The following is a 19,327-nucleotide window of genomic DNA, read 5'->3' as shown; positions in this document are numbered from 1 at the left end:
AACTTAAATACATCTCAGTCAGGTATCTTACCTATAGTTAACATCCCCCTAAGAAGTATCATATGAAGATGAAGACTAGTTGGAATAACCAACCCAATTGTGAAAAAAATATTTGCTACATGAAAAACTAGATGATGTATCTCTCTCCAGTTTTCACATATGGTCTCATTGGAAGGCACGGGAATGACACTTTCTAACTCAGGTGTAAAACCTATTGCAGTTGATTCTGTCAATGGGCTTGACTCGGTATAATTCATCTTGAAAACTCTGTAAAAACAAAGAAACAAAAGGACAATCATAAAAAATGGCAGCTGTATCTTACTACCCCTATAGGTATTATATCAAAATTATTTCTGTGAACTAAATATTGGTAAATAGACTTCTTTGGTACTTATGAATTAAAGCCAGGTTTGAACCCCACCAGTCACACACTAAGTATATCCATTTCTTTATCTGTTAAATGATGATAATACCTCATTTAACTTTCTACTAAGATGAAATGAAATATATAAAATATTTAGCATAGTGCACAACTATTCACTGATATGTATATCTGTATATAGACATACATGGTGGGGAGAGAGGAATGAGGAATTAATTTGTCTAAAAGGCAATCACCAATATTCATAAACCATAGCAATTACAAAGTTTTCTATCACATTCCCACTATGACACTGATTCTGAACACAGAAAAGGTAAATGGAAAAACTGATTTTTTAAATAGTTTCCAAAAAATTAACACTCTCATATCTTTTATTTGAAGGCTTAGGATATTGAGGAGGCTCTATTTTTAACTGTCATTAAGTCATTATATCATACACATATACATTCCATATTATCCTATATGCACATAATAAATACATTACTAATCACTTATACATACACAGATATAACATTTACTCCTTTCATCGTCCAGTTTAAGTCTCTACTTTCTTTCCCATAAAAACTCTACTTGATAGCACATCACAAATTAAAAAGTAGTAAACTTCTGGTTTACTTCTATGTAGGAGAGGTAATGAACATTCTTTCAACTATTTAATGTAAAAATCTATAGCAAATACATTTCAAAGAGTATACATTTTACACATGCTTACATAAACCTTAACACAAAGTGGCACTATTTCCTGACTAAATTACCTGTCCTCCTTCTCTGGTACTTAAAAAACTTTACCTATTATTAGTTATACAAATTGGTCCCTGACAAAAACCATGTAGGTTTACAGATTATATTAATTATCCTGTTTCAGAAATAGAATTCCAAATGGGAACCAAAAATATCTTTAATTTTCATTCTAATGATAAGTATTTCTTTCCAAAATAAGGTCATATAATTAGCCATACATTTCCAATCATTTTTTTTTTATCATACCAAAGTACAGGTTTTAGGTGGTAGAATAATTAATTGGTATAGGTTGGGCATTCTGAAAGGATGTTATTAGACAAATCTGAAGGAATTCTACATTCGTTAAGATGATAAAAAAAACATACACGCATTACAAACTATGAATGAAATGATCAAGTCAATTAAAGATCTCTTCATACAATTCTGACATAGTTCAAAAATATAAGAGAAATAGTTGACTTAGATGTTGATTTTCTGCAAAAAGGAAAGAAACCACAAAAATCCAACTACTTTCCAAATGTTTGAATCAACAAAAATATAAGTCTATTGGGGGCATGATTATTTGAATAATTCCATTTATATGACGTTTGCTTTTAAGACCAAATCAGAATTAATCCTATAATTTCTGCAGGAGGGAGAATGAAATTAAAGGTCCTCTATCACTCATAAGCTAGTGTCAAGGTCTGCTTATGCATTAGCATTACCTAAACTAATAACCACATTTTTTTTTTTTAATGTTTTTTCATTTTTGAGAGACTGAGAGACAGAGCACAAGCGGGGGAGGGGCAGAGAGAGAGGGAGACACAGAATCCGAAGCAGGCTCCAGGCTCTGAGCTGTCAGCACAGACCCTGACATGGGGCTGGAACCCACAAACTGTGAGATCATGACCTGAGCCAAAGTCAGATGCTCAACCAACTAAGCCACCCAGGCGCCCCTAATAAGTACATTTCTATGGCTTCCACCTCCATTGTCCTATTTGCTTTTCTAACTACCCTGTGCTCTCTATGAGGCAGGGGTGTTGTCATATTCATCTATGTATACCCAAGGCCTAGATTCTGTAGAGAATGCCAGAGCTGAAAGCCATACAGAAGGGACACAAACATGACAAACACTTTTAGAAATCATTTTCAGTCTCCCCAAACCTTAGAAGTAAAGACAGGAAAGTGTCCAGTGTTCCTGGGACTAAGAGAGTCAGTTTCTATACCAAAAGCCCTGGGGAGCCACAGAAGTCAGGGGAAAGTCATTTCCGCTGCTTGGGTCTGCCTCTTCCTGGGAACAGAGGCGGCTGGACTAGATGGACTTTGAAACACTTTCAAGTTTTAATAGCCTGAGGCTCTAATACACATTTATATAATAAGTTAGTTAAGACATATTCCCCCTCATATCCACCCAATTATACCTGTAATGCCAACTAGCTCAATTTCAGGCTTTTAAAAGTTCTTCAGGTGGCAATAAAAGTACCAACTTCTGCTCCAAGAGCAATAATAGGAAAACTATGATCCACTGATGCAAGAATCAGAAAAATAACAGGAATTTTTAAAAGGTGGGATCACCCGACAACATATTTTGATGCTCCACACCTTATTTAAAGTGTATATTTTTAAATTTTCTGTATGTATTATAGCTTATAGAATAACATTGTATAATACATTTATTATATAATTTATTTGTGCATTTATCTTTACATCAATTTTGAAATGCCAGTTACCTGTTGTCAATAATATTGATTAGACCTTACTGGTTTCAGCTTCTTTTGATCACTTTTAATGGATTTAAGTCGTTAACACTGAACTAGCCTTCTACAGACAATGAGTCTAAGGAGGAAGGCTAGACTGGTAAATTGGTTAATGTTCAGATAAATTTTGACTGAGTCAAGAGAAGTCTTCTTTCTTCTATTAGTTCTTCAGAGTCTAATTCCCTTAATTACCTGCTCTGGTAAAGTCCTGTTGTTCTATTGATTTTCAATAGCTACGTGTCTGCAGTATTAAACAGCTAAATGGTGAAACTAACATTAATCCTTCACCAAACTACAAAAATGAAAAAGACAGCAGCAATGAACAAAAGTCGTGCTGGCAGATTTAATCCATTCTGTAAATCGAACCGAACCTTTGCACATTTTCGGAATGGCAAAGGGCATTAACGCTGCCAAGGGTCTTTTCGCACATATTCTTGGGTTAAGGCAAGCAGTTTCTGGGACGTGTCTGGCCAATAACACGTTCCCAAAAGCCTCAGAAACGAGGGCGCTGGTGGGTGGCGAGATTCACGGGTTCCCCAGCCATCGGTTCTCCCCAGGGAACCCGCTCACCTCGCTCAGTGTCTACTGTTCTCCTTGACCCGAACTCCGGGGCCACGCGGGGTGTTCAGTGAGCACCGCGCCCCACCTGGCCCTCCCAGCGCCCGGCCAGGGCAGGCCACACGGTGCGCCCGGCTGCCCACAGCCTCCGCGTGAGAGCGGCGGCCCTACAGCGGGCGAGGACGAGTCGTAGTGGGTTAGGGGCCCGGAGCCCCGGAAGTCCAGCGGGGAGCGGAGATGCCCAGCTCACCAAGGGCTTGCCCGGGCCAGAGCGCGGGAACCGGCACCGGAAGGGGCTCGTGCGCCAGGGGACGCTGGCGCTGCCAGACCCATGTTGCAGCAGCTGGCACCTGAGGGTCTGTGGCCGTGAACCCCAGAAGGCGGAGAAGGGCCGTTTCCGAGACCAGGGAACCCCACGAGAGCCCGGCCGGGGAGAGGGCGGGGCTCCTGGCGGCCGGGCTGGAAAACCCGAGCGCCGCGGGGGCTGACAAAGTTGCTCCCAGTGGAGCAGGGATCCAACTTTCGCTTCCCGATTTAGCCCCGGGAGCTCGAGGCTGCAAATATCCGGGCGCGCGGGGGGGAGCCGGCGGCAGCTACGCCTCCCGCTCCTTACCTGGCTCGTCCCTGGCACCGAACCTGGGCGGCGCTGGCCAAAGTTTGGGGCGACAGCGGCAGGGCGCGGGGGACGGCGACGCGGCGGCTCGACGGGCGCCCGAGGCGACAGCCTCGGCAGATCGCGGGTCCGGAGCCTCCTTGGCCGGTGCCGGGTCCCCGCGCCGGCAGCGGCTTTGACTAAAATAGGCATCGCGACGGTGGCTGCCCGGGCTGGGGCCGCACCGCGCACGCGCCCGCCGCCCCGGCGCCCCCCGGCGGGCGGAGCCCGGGGCCTCGGCCCGACTCCCCACCGGGCTGCTCCAGTTCCACCGCCGTCTGCACCGCCGTGCTCAGTTTGAAACACCCGCTTATTTCTTTCCCCGTTTCCTCTCTACTTCTCGATTCTGTCCTTGTTTGGGCATCACTGTGGAGGGGGGCGGGGGCGGGCAGCATCTTAGGACCAGCGGCGTTGGTGGCTCTTCTCCTTAGGGATAACTCGTGAACTCGAGCAGTAGGATCCCAGCAGGGAGAGAAATCAGGATAAAAATGAGAACTAGAATTTCATTCCCATCCAGGTCGAACGACCCACACGCATAACTCCTTTCTGGGACACTCGCTCGCATCTCAGCACCGGCAGGAAGGGCCGGGAGAGCGCGCAACTCCGCGTCTGAGCCTCGCGGTGGAGGCTGGCGGGTTGGCTCACACGGACGCAGGACACCGCCCTCCGGGACCCGGGTCGGAGCAAGCCAGCCTTGTTGCTGCGGGGACCACGCGGGAGAGACTTTTGACACAAGCCACGTTTGGTTTCAAAGAAAAGAGGGTACTTACCTGAAATTTGCACTCCCATGGCGGTGCAGGGCCCTCCGCTCAAAGCGGAGCTCCACCCGAATTTGACAAGTGAAGTTGGTAGACTTGGGACCATAAACTGGAAAACAAGATATGAAAGTATGCTCCAATCAATCTTTACTGTTCATAGAGGACAACCATTTGGGGTAAGAAATGCAGGGCAAATTGATGAAGAGTTGGCATGGGGGAGGGGGTGGAAGACAAAAGAGGACCGTTAGGTGGACCTTCAGTTTCCACCCCAAGTGTCCCATGTTGGGACAGAATTTGTGCCGATTATTAGAGTAGGAGGCCGTTCATGCGTGCCAGACATGATCTAAATATGAAAAAGAACACAGGTACATTATAAGGTAAGTACCTGGAGGTTCACACTTGCCAAATCTCTCCAGTGACGAAGCAGGGCAACATAGTGTCCAAGAACGTGGTTCCCAGTGCTGGACAGGCCGGGTTTGAAACCTGCCTCTACCATCAGCTGGCTGTGTGATCTTGTAAAGTTGCTTAACTTTTCTGTGCTTCAGTTTCCTTTTTTTGCACCATGGGGATGGTGATGATGATGATGACAGTGATGATTGCACCTGTATCTCATCGGGGGCTTTGAGGACTAAATGACTTAATATGTGTAGAAGGCTCAGAATGGTATGTGGTACACAGTGAGTTCTACCTATATGAATATACATTATACTGATAAAGCTCCTCTAGCAGGTCTGAAATTTGTTATAACTCTACAAGATTAATTTTCAAGGCTACTTCCTCAGAGTCTGTTTCTTTCTAGATGCTCTGCCAGCCATTTCGTAGCTACGACTGAATACATTTTAAGGTGTAGATACAATAATAATTGTGCACAAAGATTCTGCATGGATATTCATTGGAGGATGGCTTATAATAAAGAACACTGGGAATAACCTAAACTCTAATCATATGGAACTAAGTAAATTATAGAACATCCAAACAATCTTGTTCTCAGCAGCCTAATAATAATAATAATAATAATAATTTGTAGAGGGGTGACTGGCTGGCTCAGTCAGTAGAGCCTGAAATTCTTGATCTTGAGATCATGAGTTTTAGCCCCATGTTGGGTATGGAGACTACTTAAAAATTTTTTGTAGAAATATTAGAAATATAATAATGTCAACTAGTTATATAGAACAGAGGTTGGCAAACTGTGGTCTAAATGCCCAGCCCACTGTCCAGTTTTGTACAGCCCATGAGCTAAAATGACTTTTACATTTTTAACAGTCAAGGAAAGATTAAAAGAAAAATATATCATGATGTGTGAAAATTTTGTGGAATTCAAAGTCAATGTCCGTAGAGTTTACTCGGAAACCAGCCATCCTCATTCATTTATGGCTGCTTTTGTGCTACAAAGGCAGCATTAAGGAGTTGCAACAGAAACTATATGACTCTGCAAAGCCTAAAATAGTTACTTTCTTTATTGAAAGAAATATTGTCTCTTGATAAAGAGCATACTTTTGTGCCAGGCACTGTTATAAGTGGTTTAGGTATATTAAGCCATTGTATCCTCATAATGGACCCTCTGAAGAAATAGTTGCTATTATGATCTCCATTTTATAGATGGGAAACTGAGGTAACAGAGAGGCAGAGTGGTTTGCACAGGGTCACACAGCTAAGGAGAAGCTGAGCCAGGGTATCAACCAGGCAGACTAGTTCCAGAGCAATCACACTTTTGTTCAATAGCTACAAGTTTCTGCCACCTTCTATATCTAGCTACACTGCTTCCCATGGAAAGATGTTGGATAGAAAAAGGCTAAGTTACAAGAGTATGTAGAATATTACAAGGCATCCATGATGATAAACCCTAAAATGCTTTCATTCCTTACCTCACAGTAGTTAGGTTGTAAGTGATTTTTCATTGTTTTCTCCTTTCTTCCCTTCCTTCCTCTCTCCTTCTTCTTCCAACTCCTCCCACTCCTCCTCCTGCTTCTCCTTCTGCTAAATTTTCCTCAATGACTATTATATGGTACTTTTACAATACTTTAAAAACATATTTATTAAAATAGTAGAGCCCACGTTCTGCCTTTTGCAGATGGGAAGGCCAGACTCCAGGTATGGTTATGGAGTCATCTGCTATAGGGCACACTCATTCCTTACCTTGCACAATAAAATGCATTTAGATCATATAAATATTGTATATTTATAATGTATATATGTATATAAATATATATTTATATATACATTTATATAAATGTATAAATGTATAATGTATATAAAATGCATTTATATCATATAAATATTGTATATTTTTATGAAAAGAGTGGTGGATTCAAAATCATAAGACTTGAGAACTGGCATTTGATAGAGTCTGTGTTTTTTCTGAGTATGTGTTCCACAGAAAGAGGAGACTGAAAGAAACCTAAGACCCTCACTATAACCCATCTAAGGATTAAAACATGATTTTATATTTAAGTTTCTTTAAAAATTTTTCAATGTTTATTTTTGAGAGAGATAGAGAGCACAAGCAGGGGAGGTACAGAGAGGGAGACACAGAATCTGAAGCAGGCTCCAGGCTCTGAGCTGTCAGCACAGAGCCCCATGCAGGGCTTGAACTCATGAACAGTGAGATCATGACCTCAGCCAAAATCGGCTGCTTAACCGACTGAGCCACCCAGGTGCCCCTGTGTAAGTTTCTTATCACTAACATATGAATACTAGTTCTATAGAATTTAAAATAAGAATTCTAGGCACAAAAGTTGGTTTGGGGAATGCCTTTTAGGCTCCCTGGTGTCTTCATGCTGCGGAGAAAGGTCAGATTGAAAGATTCTGAGCACTATTCGAAAACTGATATGATGCAAGGAAGTAACTTGCACAGAAGTATGGAAGGAAAAGCACACAAGGCGTAAGTATATGTATATGTATACTGTCTTCTCTGCCAAAACTCTGGCTAACACAGCTTAAATTGACATAATTGTTTCTCTGTTTATTTCTCTATGGGCATCCTAGTCTGCTTTTACTATTTGGACAAAGCCTCGATGAGATATCAAAATTCAGACAGAATAACTTTTGTGAAAATAAAACAAGACCGGAGGGAGTCACTGGTTTTAGAAGTGCATAGCCTTATCTTTCATATCCATGTCTGCCATGGTTGACATCAGTGTAGACTTTCTTATTGTATGGAGACCATTGCTCCTTCTGTCAGGTCTCGAGGCAGACAGTTCTGATCAAACATGGATTATTAAACAAAGACTCAATTATATTCTTTCTATACCTAAGTTCCTCTCATTAAATGTTGCATTAACCTTTTCATTGATCAGTTTGACAACCAACCTGATTGACTTTTAAAATTTCTTTCTTTAAAAAAATTAATAAAAAACTTTTAATAATTAATAGACTTTGTTTTGTTAGAGCAGTTTTAGTTTTACAGGTGATTGAGCAGGTGGTATAGAAATTTTCTATATACCCCCTTCTCCCTTGCTCACAGTTTCTCCTGTTATTAACATCTTGCACTAGTGTGATACATTTGCACAATTAGAGAACCAATATTGATACATTACTATTAACAAACTTTACATTACGATTGTTGTATAGTCCTGCGGGTTTTGCCAAGTGTATGATATCATGTATACACCTGTGACATAATAAGAAATATGTATTTGGGGTTTTTTTTCCTAGTTCCTCATACAACGCTTCTAAAACCCTTATATGTAACATCCTGAGACCTAAGGGTTTTAGGGGCATCTTTTGTTCTAATATTTAGTCTTTGACCCTCAATTCCTGACATAGCACTTCTGAAACCTTTGTGATTTCCTGAGGGATGGGGATGATAAGACCATCTTATACAGAGCTCCTAGATCCCTTGGAATATCCCGGGTGAGAGGAGCATCTTTTGTGCTAATGAAATGACTCTGGGTAGACTCCTGCATAGCTTCTGGATGGGACCTGGTCACCAGCAAGACCCAAGCCCTGATTAAAAGCTTAGAACTTCAACCCCACCCTCCATCCCCTGGGAAAGGGAGAGGGACAGGAGACTGAATGAATGATTGATCTTGCCTACATGATGAAGCCTCCATAAAAATCCCTAAACTAAGGTGTTTGGAGAACTTCCAGGTTGGTGAGCATATCCACATACTGGAAGGGTGATGTACCATAATGCCACAGGGACAAAAGCTCCTGCACTCAGGAACCTTCTGGACCTTACCCTGTATACCTCCTCATCTGGTTTTTCATTTATATATTTTATTATATCCTTTATAATATACCAGTAAATGTGTTTCCCTGCATTCTGTGAGTCATTATAGCAGATTATCAAACTTGAGGACAAGGTCATGGGAACCCCAATTTATAGCCACACCAAATAGATTTGTGACCCTGGAGCTCAGTGCTTGTGATTGGCATCTGAAATAAAGAGATATTCTTGTGGAACTGAGACCTTAACCTGTGGGAACTGCACTAACTCTGGGTAGTCAGTGTCAGAATTGAATTGTAGGACACCCTTTTGATGTCTAAAGAGTTGGAGAAATGGTTGGTGTGGGGAACACCCATTCCCCACCCCCCCACACACACTTGGTGTCTAGTGTTGAGTAGAAGAAATAGACTTTCCTTTAGTAATGTCATGAACTCACCATTACAGTATCATACCAAATAGTTTCACTGCTCTCCTGTGCTCTAACTATTCATTGCTCTCTTTCCTCTCCTCCCTAACTCCTGGCAACCTTTGGTATTCTTTACTGTCTCTATAGTTTTGCCTTTTCCAAAATGTCATATAGCTGGCATCATACAGAATAATGACTTTTCAGACTGGCTTCTTTCACTAAGATATATGCATTTAAGGTTCCTCCATGGTTTTTTTTAAGTCTTAATAGCTCATTTTTAAAGTCACTGAATAATATTCCATAGGATGGATGTACCACAGTTTATCCATTCACCATTTTATGAGTATATGGTTTCTTTCAGATTTTGGCAATTATGAATAAATCAGGGCACCTGGGTGGCTCAGTGGATCAAGTGTCTGACTTTTGATTTCGGTTCAGGTCATGATCTCATGGTTCATGAGTTCAAGCCCAGCATTGGGCTCTGCACTGACAGTGTGGAGCCTGCTTGGGATTCTGTCTCTCCCTCTGTCTCTGCCCTTCCCCTGCTCATGCTCACTCGCTCTCTCTCCAAATAAATGAATAAACTTAAAAACATTTTAAATTAGTAATAAGTCTGCTATAAACATTTGTGTGCAGGTTTTTGAGTGGACAAGTTTACAACTCATTTTGGTAGATATCAAGGAGTGCAATTGCTAGATTGCATAGTAAGACTATGTTAGCTTTATATGAAATTGCCAAATTGCCTTCCAAAGTGGCTGTGCCATTTTCCATTCCCACCAGCAATGAATGAGAGATCTTGCTGTTTCACATTCTTGCTAGCATTTGGTATTATCACAGTTTTTTATTTTAGTCATTTTAATGGGTATTTTTTTTTTTTTACTTTTTAAACTGACTCAGTTGATTAATTTGTTCAAAATTAATAACCAAACCGGTTATGCACTGAACAGGTGTTTTATATCCTGGCTAAATAGAAAACAAAAAACATGCCAAAGCGAAGGGATATGGTCTTTCATATTATTGTAGCATTGTTGCATGCCAAAGCTCACAGTCTTAAGAAATGGTTAAAACAGTGTCTAAGTATTTCTAAATTCATGGAGAAGCTCCATAAAAAGAAGTTGGATCACATTTGATTCATCAAAAAATGAGCTTTTACCCCAAAAGTAAAACTCCTAAATGAAAAGTGACCCAGAACTTTAAGAAGACAGTGAACTGTGAAGGCAGTCAAAAGCGGTGGGGGCAGGGATTGGAATTTTGGAACCAGCAGCTGGATTCGAACCATGGTTTTATATTTAATAAGCTGGGTGAATTCAAATCATTTATTAAACTTTTCTGAGCCTCAATTACTTGTCTATAAACCCAGGAAAATGATTCTTAGTTGACAGGATTATCTTGACCTTTAGAGACCATGTTTTTGAAAAATGTCTGACATCAAGTTTTTGGTAGCTTAATTGTACATTTTTTCCTATCCCCCTGATAGTGCTCTGCACATGGAACAGGTTCAATAAAAATTATTAGAATTTCAATCATCGAAATTCCCTAGCCTGATGAAATAATTGAAATGTCCCATGAACACATGAAATAGCTAAGAGGTAGTTTTATATTTTTGCCTGTTTTAAGTAGATGGAATATAGCACACATACAAGACTGACGTTTCAAACAAAATTTGTAAACTGCAAGACTTTGGCACATGCTAAAATTGCCAGTGGTTTGGGGTTTCCCTGGAGTAGCCAGAAATGAGATATTGGCTTCAAAAGCAAACTCATGAAATATGCAGTAGTATAGATTCTAGAAACCGGGCACTTGGCAGAACTAAGTTACAGTAATTTACCATCGTGGGGTTGGCAGAAACATGCATACAGTGACTGTAATGTCAAAAACTAGAGGCCTGACATTCCTTCTGTCTATTCTTCCTCACGTCACTTTCCTTTTAAACTAGAAGAGTTGCATTTGTGAATTATTTGCTTTAAATATTAACAGCAACAAATAAAGGCCCTAGATGAAACATGTCATAGGATTTCCTAATCTTTTGGGAAGTTATTTCAAAGAGAATGAATTTATTATAAGGAGCTAAGTGTAACAGAATCATGGTTTTTTAAAAAGTGTGAAAAAATGATCAGAGAAGTAGTTCTGAATTCACAATCGATTCCCAAAGAAACCTCAAACCGGGGCCCAGGTTGGCTTCTGAAAACAAAACTGGGCCTTGGGCCTGGGCAGATACCCCAGAAGAGCAGTTTCAGAAGACTAGTTCCAACCACCGTGATGACCGCTCTTGTGTTTTGTTCTTTCCCTTTTGGGACTTTCTAGAAATTCACAGACCATTGAACCTTGTCTCTGAATTCCCAGTTCAGCACCTCTACTTTTAGAGAAGAGAAACACAACTCTGAAGAGGACACTTTGAAAGGTACTGTTTTTTGTGGTGTGTAAATAACTTCTTTATGAGAGGCATTTGGTGGTTATAAAGGAAAAGTTGCTAATGATAGAAAAATAATTTCTGGGGGTGCCTGGGTGGCTCACTCAGTTAAGCGTCTGACTTCGGCTCAGGTCATGATCTCATGGTTCATGAGTTTGAGACCCACTTCAGCTCTGTGCTGACACCTCAGAGCCTGGAGCCTGCTTTGGAGTCTGTGTCTCCCTCTCTCTCTGCCCCTCCCCTGCTCACGCTCTGTCTCTCAAAAATAAATAAATGTTAAAAAAAAAAAAACTTAAAAAAATAACTTCTGGCAACTCTTGATAACAATGTCATTCGTGGTATAGGTAACATTTTGATGGACAGTGAAGCCATGCCTGACTTTTAATCTATATCTGGTGAAAGCAGAACTTCAGTCATAGAGTTTCTTTTTTTTTTTTTTTTTTTTCAACGTTTTTAATTTATTTTTGGGACAGAGAGAGACAGAGCATGAACGGGGGAGGGGCAGAGAGAGAGGGAGACACAGAATCGGAAACAGGCTCCAGGCTCTGAGCCATCACCCCAGAGCCTGACGCGGGGCTCGAACTCACGGACCGCGAGATCGTGACCTGGCTGAAGTCGGACGCTTAACCGACTGCGCCACCCAGGCGCCCCAGTCATAGAGTTTCTACTGAGCAGTATCATTCTGTTATGTGATTAATCCTCAAAAAGGGCTAGTTTTGGAGGCAAATGTGAGGTCCAATAATAGCCAGCCTGGTAATTGACATCAGCTAGAAACAAAACCCAGAACAACACATTATGAAGATGGAATAATAAAATAAAGTTGGGAATAATGACCCTGCCATCCGGCATTAATTGATGTGCAAAAGCACTCAGAGTTCTCGGGAGAAAAGAATCATATAAATGCAAATTATTATTATTACTACTACTTAAATTGTTGTCATCAATTCATGAAAATAAGATACTTCCTGAGTTTCATGCATATATAAAACCTAATAAAATATTTGTGAGCCCACTACCAGCAGTTTTATCATTTGGCATAAAAAATGGTAAACAACATGAAATATATGTTTAGTCCAAGATCAAAGATATTCGGTACAATCTAGAACCACACGAAATGATTACGATGGTATTTGACTTGAAATCTACAGAGACCCTCACACACTTCCATGGGAGAAAAGGTCGTGCTTTGACAAGGTAAGGATTTTAGAGTCACTGTGTCTCTGAAGTATGGGAAGGATAGAAATACTTTGGATAAGCACATTTTCTGACAGAACACCAATTTGGTTTACACACCATGTACAAAACTATTCTTATGCGGTTGTAATGCATGCCACCACAAAGGGATTTCTTAATATTGTTTTTACATCAACGGCACTGTTTCAAGCTCTCTGAAGAGAAGTATAATGAATATATTATAAGCTCAGAAAATGGCATCTAAAAGCAACAAAGCATCTCAAAGTGACTCAGGAAATCTTGCAGATTGCTTCATATAACTGTTTTAATCAACAAATAAAACTTCAGTACCTAGAAAATTTATGTTGAATAGGGAAAAAAATCTAGTAGAAAATATTGCTATTAATGACCATTAGAAGATGCCATATGATGAAATCATTAAAAATGCCTTGGAATTTGGTACTTACATTATTAATGATTAATGTGTGGGTATGTGATTCTCATGTGTTTCAAAGTGAAATTACAGAAACGTTATTCTCCAGAGCAGTTAGTCTCTATCTCTGTTATGGCTTTTGTTGCTTGCTATCTTTTGCCTATCTATGTACAAGTCATTTCTTTCTTCTAAGTTGTAAATTTCTGGAGGGTACGAAGTGTGTCTGATTAATCTTTCACATCTCCATGGTACTCAGCACGTGATTTCCATGTACTTGGAACTCAGTAATTATTGGTTGATGGAATAATTGAGTGCATTTGTTTCAAGTACTATTATTCTCCAATAGAGGAAAGACTAAATATTTTAAAATGTTGACATTTGGAGCACTTGGATGGCTCAGTTGGTTAAAGCGTCCAACTTCAGCATGGGTCATGATCTCATGGTTTGTGAGTTTGAGCCCCACATCAGGCTCTGTGCTGACAATTCAGAGCCTGGAGCCTGCTTCAGATTCTGTTTTCCTTTCTCTGCCCCTCTCCTGCTTGTGCTCTCTCTCAAAAATAAACATTAAAATTTTATTAATTTTGTTTTATAACTTAAGTTATTATGAATGGGGAAAATAACAGAAGAAATATATACCAATATGTTAATAGAAGTTGTGTTGGAGTCATGGAATTATTGTCTTTTTTTCCCCATTCCAATTTATTTATAATATGGTCACATTATTTTTCTAATAAAAGACATAAATAACCACAAAATGACGCTTAATGTTCTACTAGACTAGATCACTTTATTAGAATTATGGTGACCTCTCTGCCATAATAATGACACTTCATTCCCCTGCCCACCCTCATACTCCCCCCTCCGCTACCTTCCTCTCCTCCGCCTTCCTGTCTAGCTGCTTTATGATGGAAGGAACAAGTTGGAAAAGATAGGTTTGGAAGGAGGGAAAGAGATGGTGGCTTAACCCTGAGATGTATTCATTCATTCATTTAGAAACACTGAATGGTTTAATGGTGAAAATTGCCTGGGGTCAGGGTGCAGTGGAGGAAGAAGGCAGAGACATCAATGTCAGAGGCAGGGGCAGCACCAGCCATACTCTTGGGCCCATCAGCCCAGAGTCCTAGAGACCAAGGGGCCAAGCAACATTGCAGTCCATCCAGAGAGGACTCAGAAGGCAGAGAGAGGCTAAACATGCTCCTGCTCTGCCGGGGTGCCTTGTAAACTTGCTTCTGCACCTAGAGTAAGGAGAGAAGCAGAAAGGCCGATGGAATTATTTTAAATGACTGTTTAAAATGGGAAGAAACTACTTTTAAGGGTCAGGATCAAGAATTTTCTGCCATCACGGGGAAGAGGGTATGAGAACAGGATGAAGTCAATAACAGGCTAAAAGAAAGGTGTGTTGGGGCTCTTGGGTGGCTCAGTTGGTTGAGCATCTGACTTTGGCTCAGGTCATGATCTCACCGTTCATGAGTTCAAGCCCTGCATGGGACTCCGTGCTGACAGGTCAGAGACTGGAGCCTGCTTAGGATTCTGTGTCTCCTTCTCTCTACCCTTCCTCTGCTGGCTCTCGGTCTCTCTCTCAAAAATATATAAACATTAAAAAAATAAATAAATAAAATAAAGGTATGTTTTGCACATGTCTGATCAATGTTTTCTCATTTTATATCTGCTGCATATTTTATTCATTAAAAATAATTTAATGAACACTTAATGGTTTTTGCACAGGAAAAGTATAATTAGAATAAAAGTTTGGAAACTGGCTTCAAGAGTGGTCAGAGGAGCTCAAACTATACAAACTCTATTTTTGAGAAACATGAAATACAAAAACTATTATCTTATTTAATGGAATTACTCTCAGGGGACACAATAATCCTTTGCATGTTTCTAACACCAAGAGTCTCTAAGCTAAATCAGCTTGCAGATTTTCAACCCATAGAGTGATCTTGGAACCTGAAAACTAATAACCGTGCATGGCTCAAACTCCCTTCAACAATATCAGCGGGAAGAATGTGGCTTTGAAATCATGTAAAGATATGATAGTTCTGTATCATGCAGAAAAAAAATGACATGTAGGAAAAAATGATATTATTACAGGTCTTTAATTTTATTTCTTGAGAAAACTTGATGGCACTGCATAGTTGAAGTCCAGTTGGCAGGGGGACTCAGTGTTAAAATTCAGATATGGATTCAGGGACAGATGCAATTACTTTCCTTCTACTCAACAAATATTTACAAAGCAACCACCATGTGCAGGCATGGTTCCTAAACAGATATAGACCAGTGGGGGAGTTTGTAAAGAAAATTCTTTTTTCTCAGAAAAATAGATATTGTGCTCATCCATTGGCTAAACTTTTATCTCAGATGAACCAATTTATAGCCCATAGTTATACCCTGTTCTTCAGAAACGTCCACCAGAAAATATCTTTTGTATCTTAGGGACCGTACTGGCTACTATTTGAAGATGCTTCATTTTACAGAGTTTCACTGTACATAAAGTTTTATTCCATCTTAGAAAAGAGAGAGTGAAACAGCACTACAAGGGGACACTAAATGAATTTACCTGTAAGTTGGGGAGCTGGTGCATCAAGCCTTCTCAGTAAATTTCTGGTGAGATCTCAAATGAGACGTGGAAATATCTGAAGTGATATTGGACAGATTCAAAATTGCAAAGAATTTATTTTAAACTGCATCAAAGAATGTTGGCCATGCTCTTTCATTACATAAACATATAGCCATTTTAATAGAGTTATATTTAATTACACATTTTACTTGTAAACCACATTTAGCTCAAGCTAGTTGCTGATGTTTCTGAAGAAGAAAGGTTCATATTTAGGTAACATTCCCTGGACTATCACCAACAAATACAGCAGATGTGTAACTAGCATTTTGGCTTTGACTTTTCTTTCAGTTCAGATTGGGGGCATTTTAGTTGTCTTCAAATCACTCAGCGCCATTGGTCAGTGTAGCATGACAAATGCAAGGACACTGATTTGGAAGAACTGGCTTAAGTTGAGTGTGACCATTTACTGTGATTCAGCCTCTCTGCTCTTTATCCGTAAAGTGGGATTCTCCCAAGAAACAAGCAAATGAAATCATATGTAGGCATGCTGTGTAAACTATGAAGTGTTAAACCAATGTAAGATATTGTTTTGTAATTGTATAATTTGGGAGATAATTTTATATTTAATGAAAGTGGCAATCACAAGTTAGAGGGTTCAAAATTTCTTGTGTTATATCAAGTGGAGCTAAAATCCTACCATAAAATTATGTAAAAACAAATAGTTTTGGAATCCAATAAATAAAGATACATTTATTAAGATCACTAATGGCTGAATTGAAATAGAGTAATGGGAAAAATTATACTTCAAGACACAAATGATCAGTTCTTCAGGGAGGAAAAAAATTCCCTGTCAATCTTTAATTGCTAGCAGATTTTAAAACTAGTCAAATTTAGCATAATAATAAAGCTTCAAATTACGTTGAAACCGTGCTGATGTTATATGCAAATGCACAATCCAGCATTAGAATGATGGTAATACTCACAGTGAGATGACTGTAGGAGCTAAACTAATATTTTGGTCTTGCCACATCTTTTCATTATTGTAAGATTTTTTTGAACCTGAAATAATATGCAGTTCTATCAAATTAAACCTATGTTTTATTATCTATAGGATACTGGTGTTTATTTGTAGTTTTTATTGTTATATACATATTGAAATTTTGGTAGAATGAAGAAAAATAATGGAATTGGGCCCACTGATGGCCCACAGTTTAGTAAGCTGTCATTTCCTAAAAAATATTAATTTGGGAACACCATTTCAGAAAGATAATTTCTTCTATAACCATATGTAGTGTAACAGTGTGGAACCCAGTTGGTACAATCCAATACCACATGTATATTTATGCCCTTGGTCAAACCAGGAGTCTCAACTATATGATGTATAATGTATTTCTCTTACAATAATTTGTACTGTCTGCTTGGTATGTTTTTCTTATGGCTCTTGCCAGCTTAGCTGGGGGATTCCACTTCGTAACTATTCTGTCAAATCAATTCTGTCCTTCTGCTTCTGTGCAGTGTAACAAAATGACATCCAGAGCTTATCCAGATGAGCAGAGAGCAACTGAATTGCCTTCTGCTCCTTTGTTGAAGAAGAGAGAAAATTCTTCAACCAGTAAGTGCTGAGAGCGCATCATACTATGCTTTATGGTAGATTAATTACAGCACCATGAGTTCCTAGGGGGTGCAGAGTCCAGGGCAAAACATATGGGTGCTTTTGTACAAAGGTCAAATCAAGTTCAGACGAGGAGCTCTCGGGGATAACGAGAAGCCTCCAAATATCCAGTTGAAGTGAAGGCTGTACAAACTGGGAACTTTTTGGCGACTGAGATGAAGGTGTTCGTGGGCTCATTTTAAGCCACTTCTTTACCCCCTCAGGCTACTTCTCAGGGTCCTTCCTGACCACAAAATTTAGGACAGAAAATCCCAGCCACCCTAGTTCCTTTAGGTCACAGGGACAACCCCTGCCCAGGGCAAGCTTCATGGGCACACAAAGGGCGTCAGACTTGCAAAAGCCCTGCACTTGGTTCACTGGTCTACTTTCTCGGTCTTAAAATTCTTAATACTATACATATACAAATCTCATGTACAAAGCCATAAAGCATTTTTAACATAAGAAAACAACCAGTTCCTCATCTTATTGTACTTTTACCAGTGATAAATGAATCAGAGGAATTTAAGGCTGGAAACAATTAGGCCGAGATTACAATGAGCCCAATTTTTAATAGAAATTAAAATTTAAATGCACTGTGATATTGCACTTCAGGGGTACTTTTTTTTTTCTTTATATCTCTGGCTTCTTCTTTCCATCTTTGCTGATCAGAGGATTTTGAGATAGTAAAATGTGCTTGCTAGACTTTCCAAACCAAACATGTGGAGTATCTACATAGAGGTTACTCTAGAGTTTTTGATATTTTATTGTTGCTGAAGTGAGAACAACAGAGTGCAAACCAAGATATTGGATAATAGGTTATCTGTTCCTACCGAGGAGGCTGGTTCCAGCCTGACACACAAGTGTAAAGATGGTGAGGTTCATCTCTGTACCTCCTCTTTCAACATCCCTTTATCCTGTTCTGTTTGTATTCCTTTCTCCTCATCCTCAACATGGTTAGATTTCTGGATAACTCATTTGTAAATTCTTCTTCTCCCTTCACCAACACGATTTGAGCCAAAAATTTACATCCCATTTCTGTGTGGCTTTGTTCCCAGTGGACTTTCATGGTTAGATAGCATTCTGATAATTAACCCCTGCTAAGTTATCTAGCTGGTACTAACTTAAGGTGTGGATTCTCCTTGGGGAGCTCTGGACTTTAATATCTGAGAGCCTTCAGTTGTACCTAGCAGAGGGCGGCCATTGTGTTTGCTTGTGTGATGGCTGCCCATGATGGCTGTGCATTCTGGGAGGCAGAACCCCTCTGACTATTCTTTCAGCTCATGCTGAACTTAATGAGCTCAGTAGCTCATCCAGACTAATGATTCAGACCTTGTCACATCATCACACTTAAGGCAGATGCTAATGTACAGAAAAGTAATGTACTTTACATAACCCCAAATACTTCTTCCCTCACCCTCCTTGCTGACTTTGCCTCCTAGGTCACTGAGAACGTAGAAGTAATTATGAGAGAACTCTCACAAGCTCCCAGTACAGCTCTCACTTGCCAGCAACTGTGCTCCCACTTATTTTCTGCCTGCTCTCCTTCCTAATGGTTGATTGTCCATGTTCCTATTTAAGGTCACTGGATCCTATTATCACTCACCTGTTCAAGGTCATCCCTCCAGCAATTTACCCCTCTTTTCTGGACCAGGCCCATCAGCTTACAAATATACTATTATTTCTCTTATGTTAAAAACAA

At 40.0% G+C, this 19,327-nt stretch overlaps 1 protein-coding gene and 1 long non-coding RNA gene across 5 annotated transcripts in view; one reads left to right on the top strand and one right to left on the bottom strand.

Moving 5' to 3' along the window:
* The window catches only part of BVES (blood vessel epicardial substance), a 37,932-nt gene extending 32,993 nt beyond the window's left edge, over positions 1–4,939 (bottom strand). The window contains exons 1-2 of one of the 3 annotated variants that reach the window (XM_019442984.2): positions 4,840–4,939; positions 32–267 (exon numbers count right to left, since the gene is read on the bottom strand). In XM_019442984.2, coding sequence (XP_019298529.1) covers positions 32–257 — 226 coding nt within the window. In that variant the 5' untranslated portion in view covers positions 258–267; positions 4,840–4,939. Of the gene's footprint in view, positions 1–31; positions 268–3,429; positions 3,962–4,030; positions 4,191–4,839 lie in introns of those variants that run through there. The other 2 variants (XM_019442982.2, XM_019442983.2) reach the window with 2 other exon arrangements.
* Positions 4,191–19,327, top strand: part of LOC109263476 (uncharacterized) — a 128,509-nt gene continuing 113,372 nt past the window's right edge. Inside the window, exons 1-3 of one of the 2 annotated variants that reach the window (XR_002078226.2) lie at positions 4,191–5,003; positions 11,706–11,802; positions 17,493–17,589. This is a non-coding gene — a long non-coding RNA (uncharacterized LOC109263476). The remainder of the gene's footprint in view (positions 5,004–11,705; positions 11,803–17,492; positions 17,590–19,327) is intronic. The other variant, XR_008422937.1, reaches the window with a different exon arrangement.

Source organism: Panthera pardus, unplaced genomic scaffold (assembly GCF_024362965.1).
Source record: "Panthera pardus isolate Hobbes unplaced genomic scaffold, ASM2436296v1 HiC_scaffold_17, whole genome shotgun sequence".
NCBI lineage: Eukaryota > Metazoa > Chordata > Mammalia > Carnivora > Felidae > Panthera > Panthera pardus.
The sequence above is the reverse complement of the archived record's forward strand: the minus strand, read 5'-3'. Positions and strand labels throughout refer to the sequence as shown.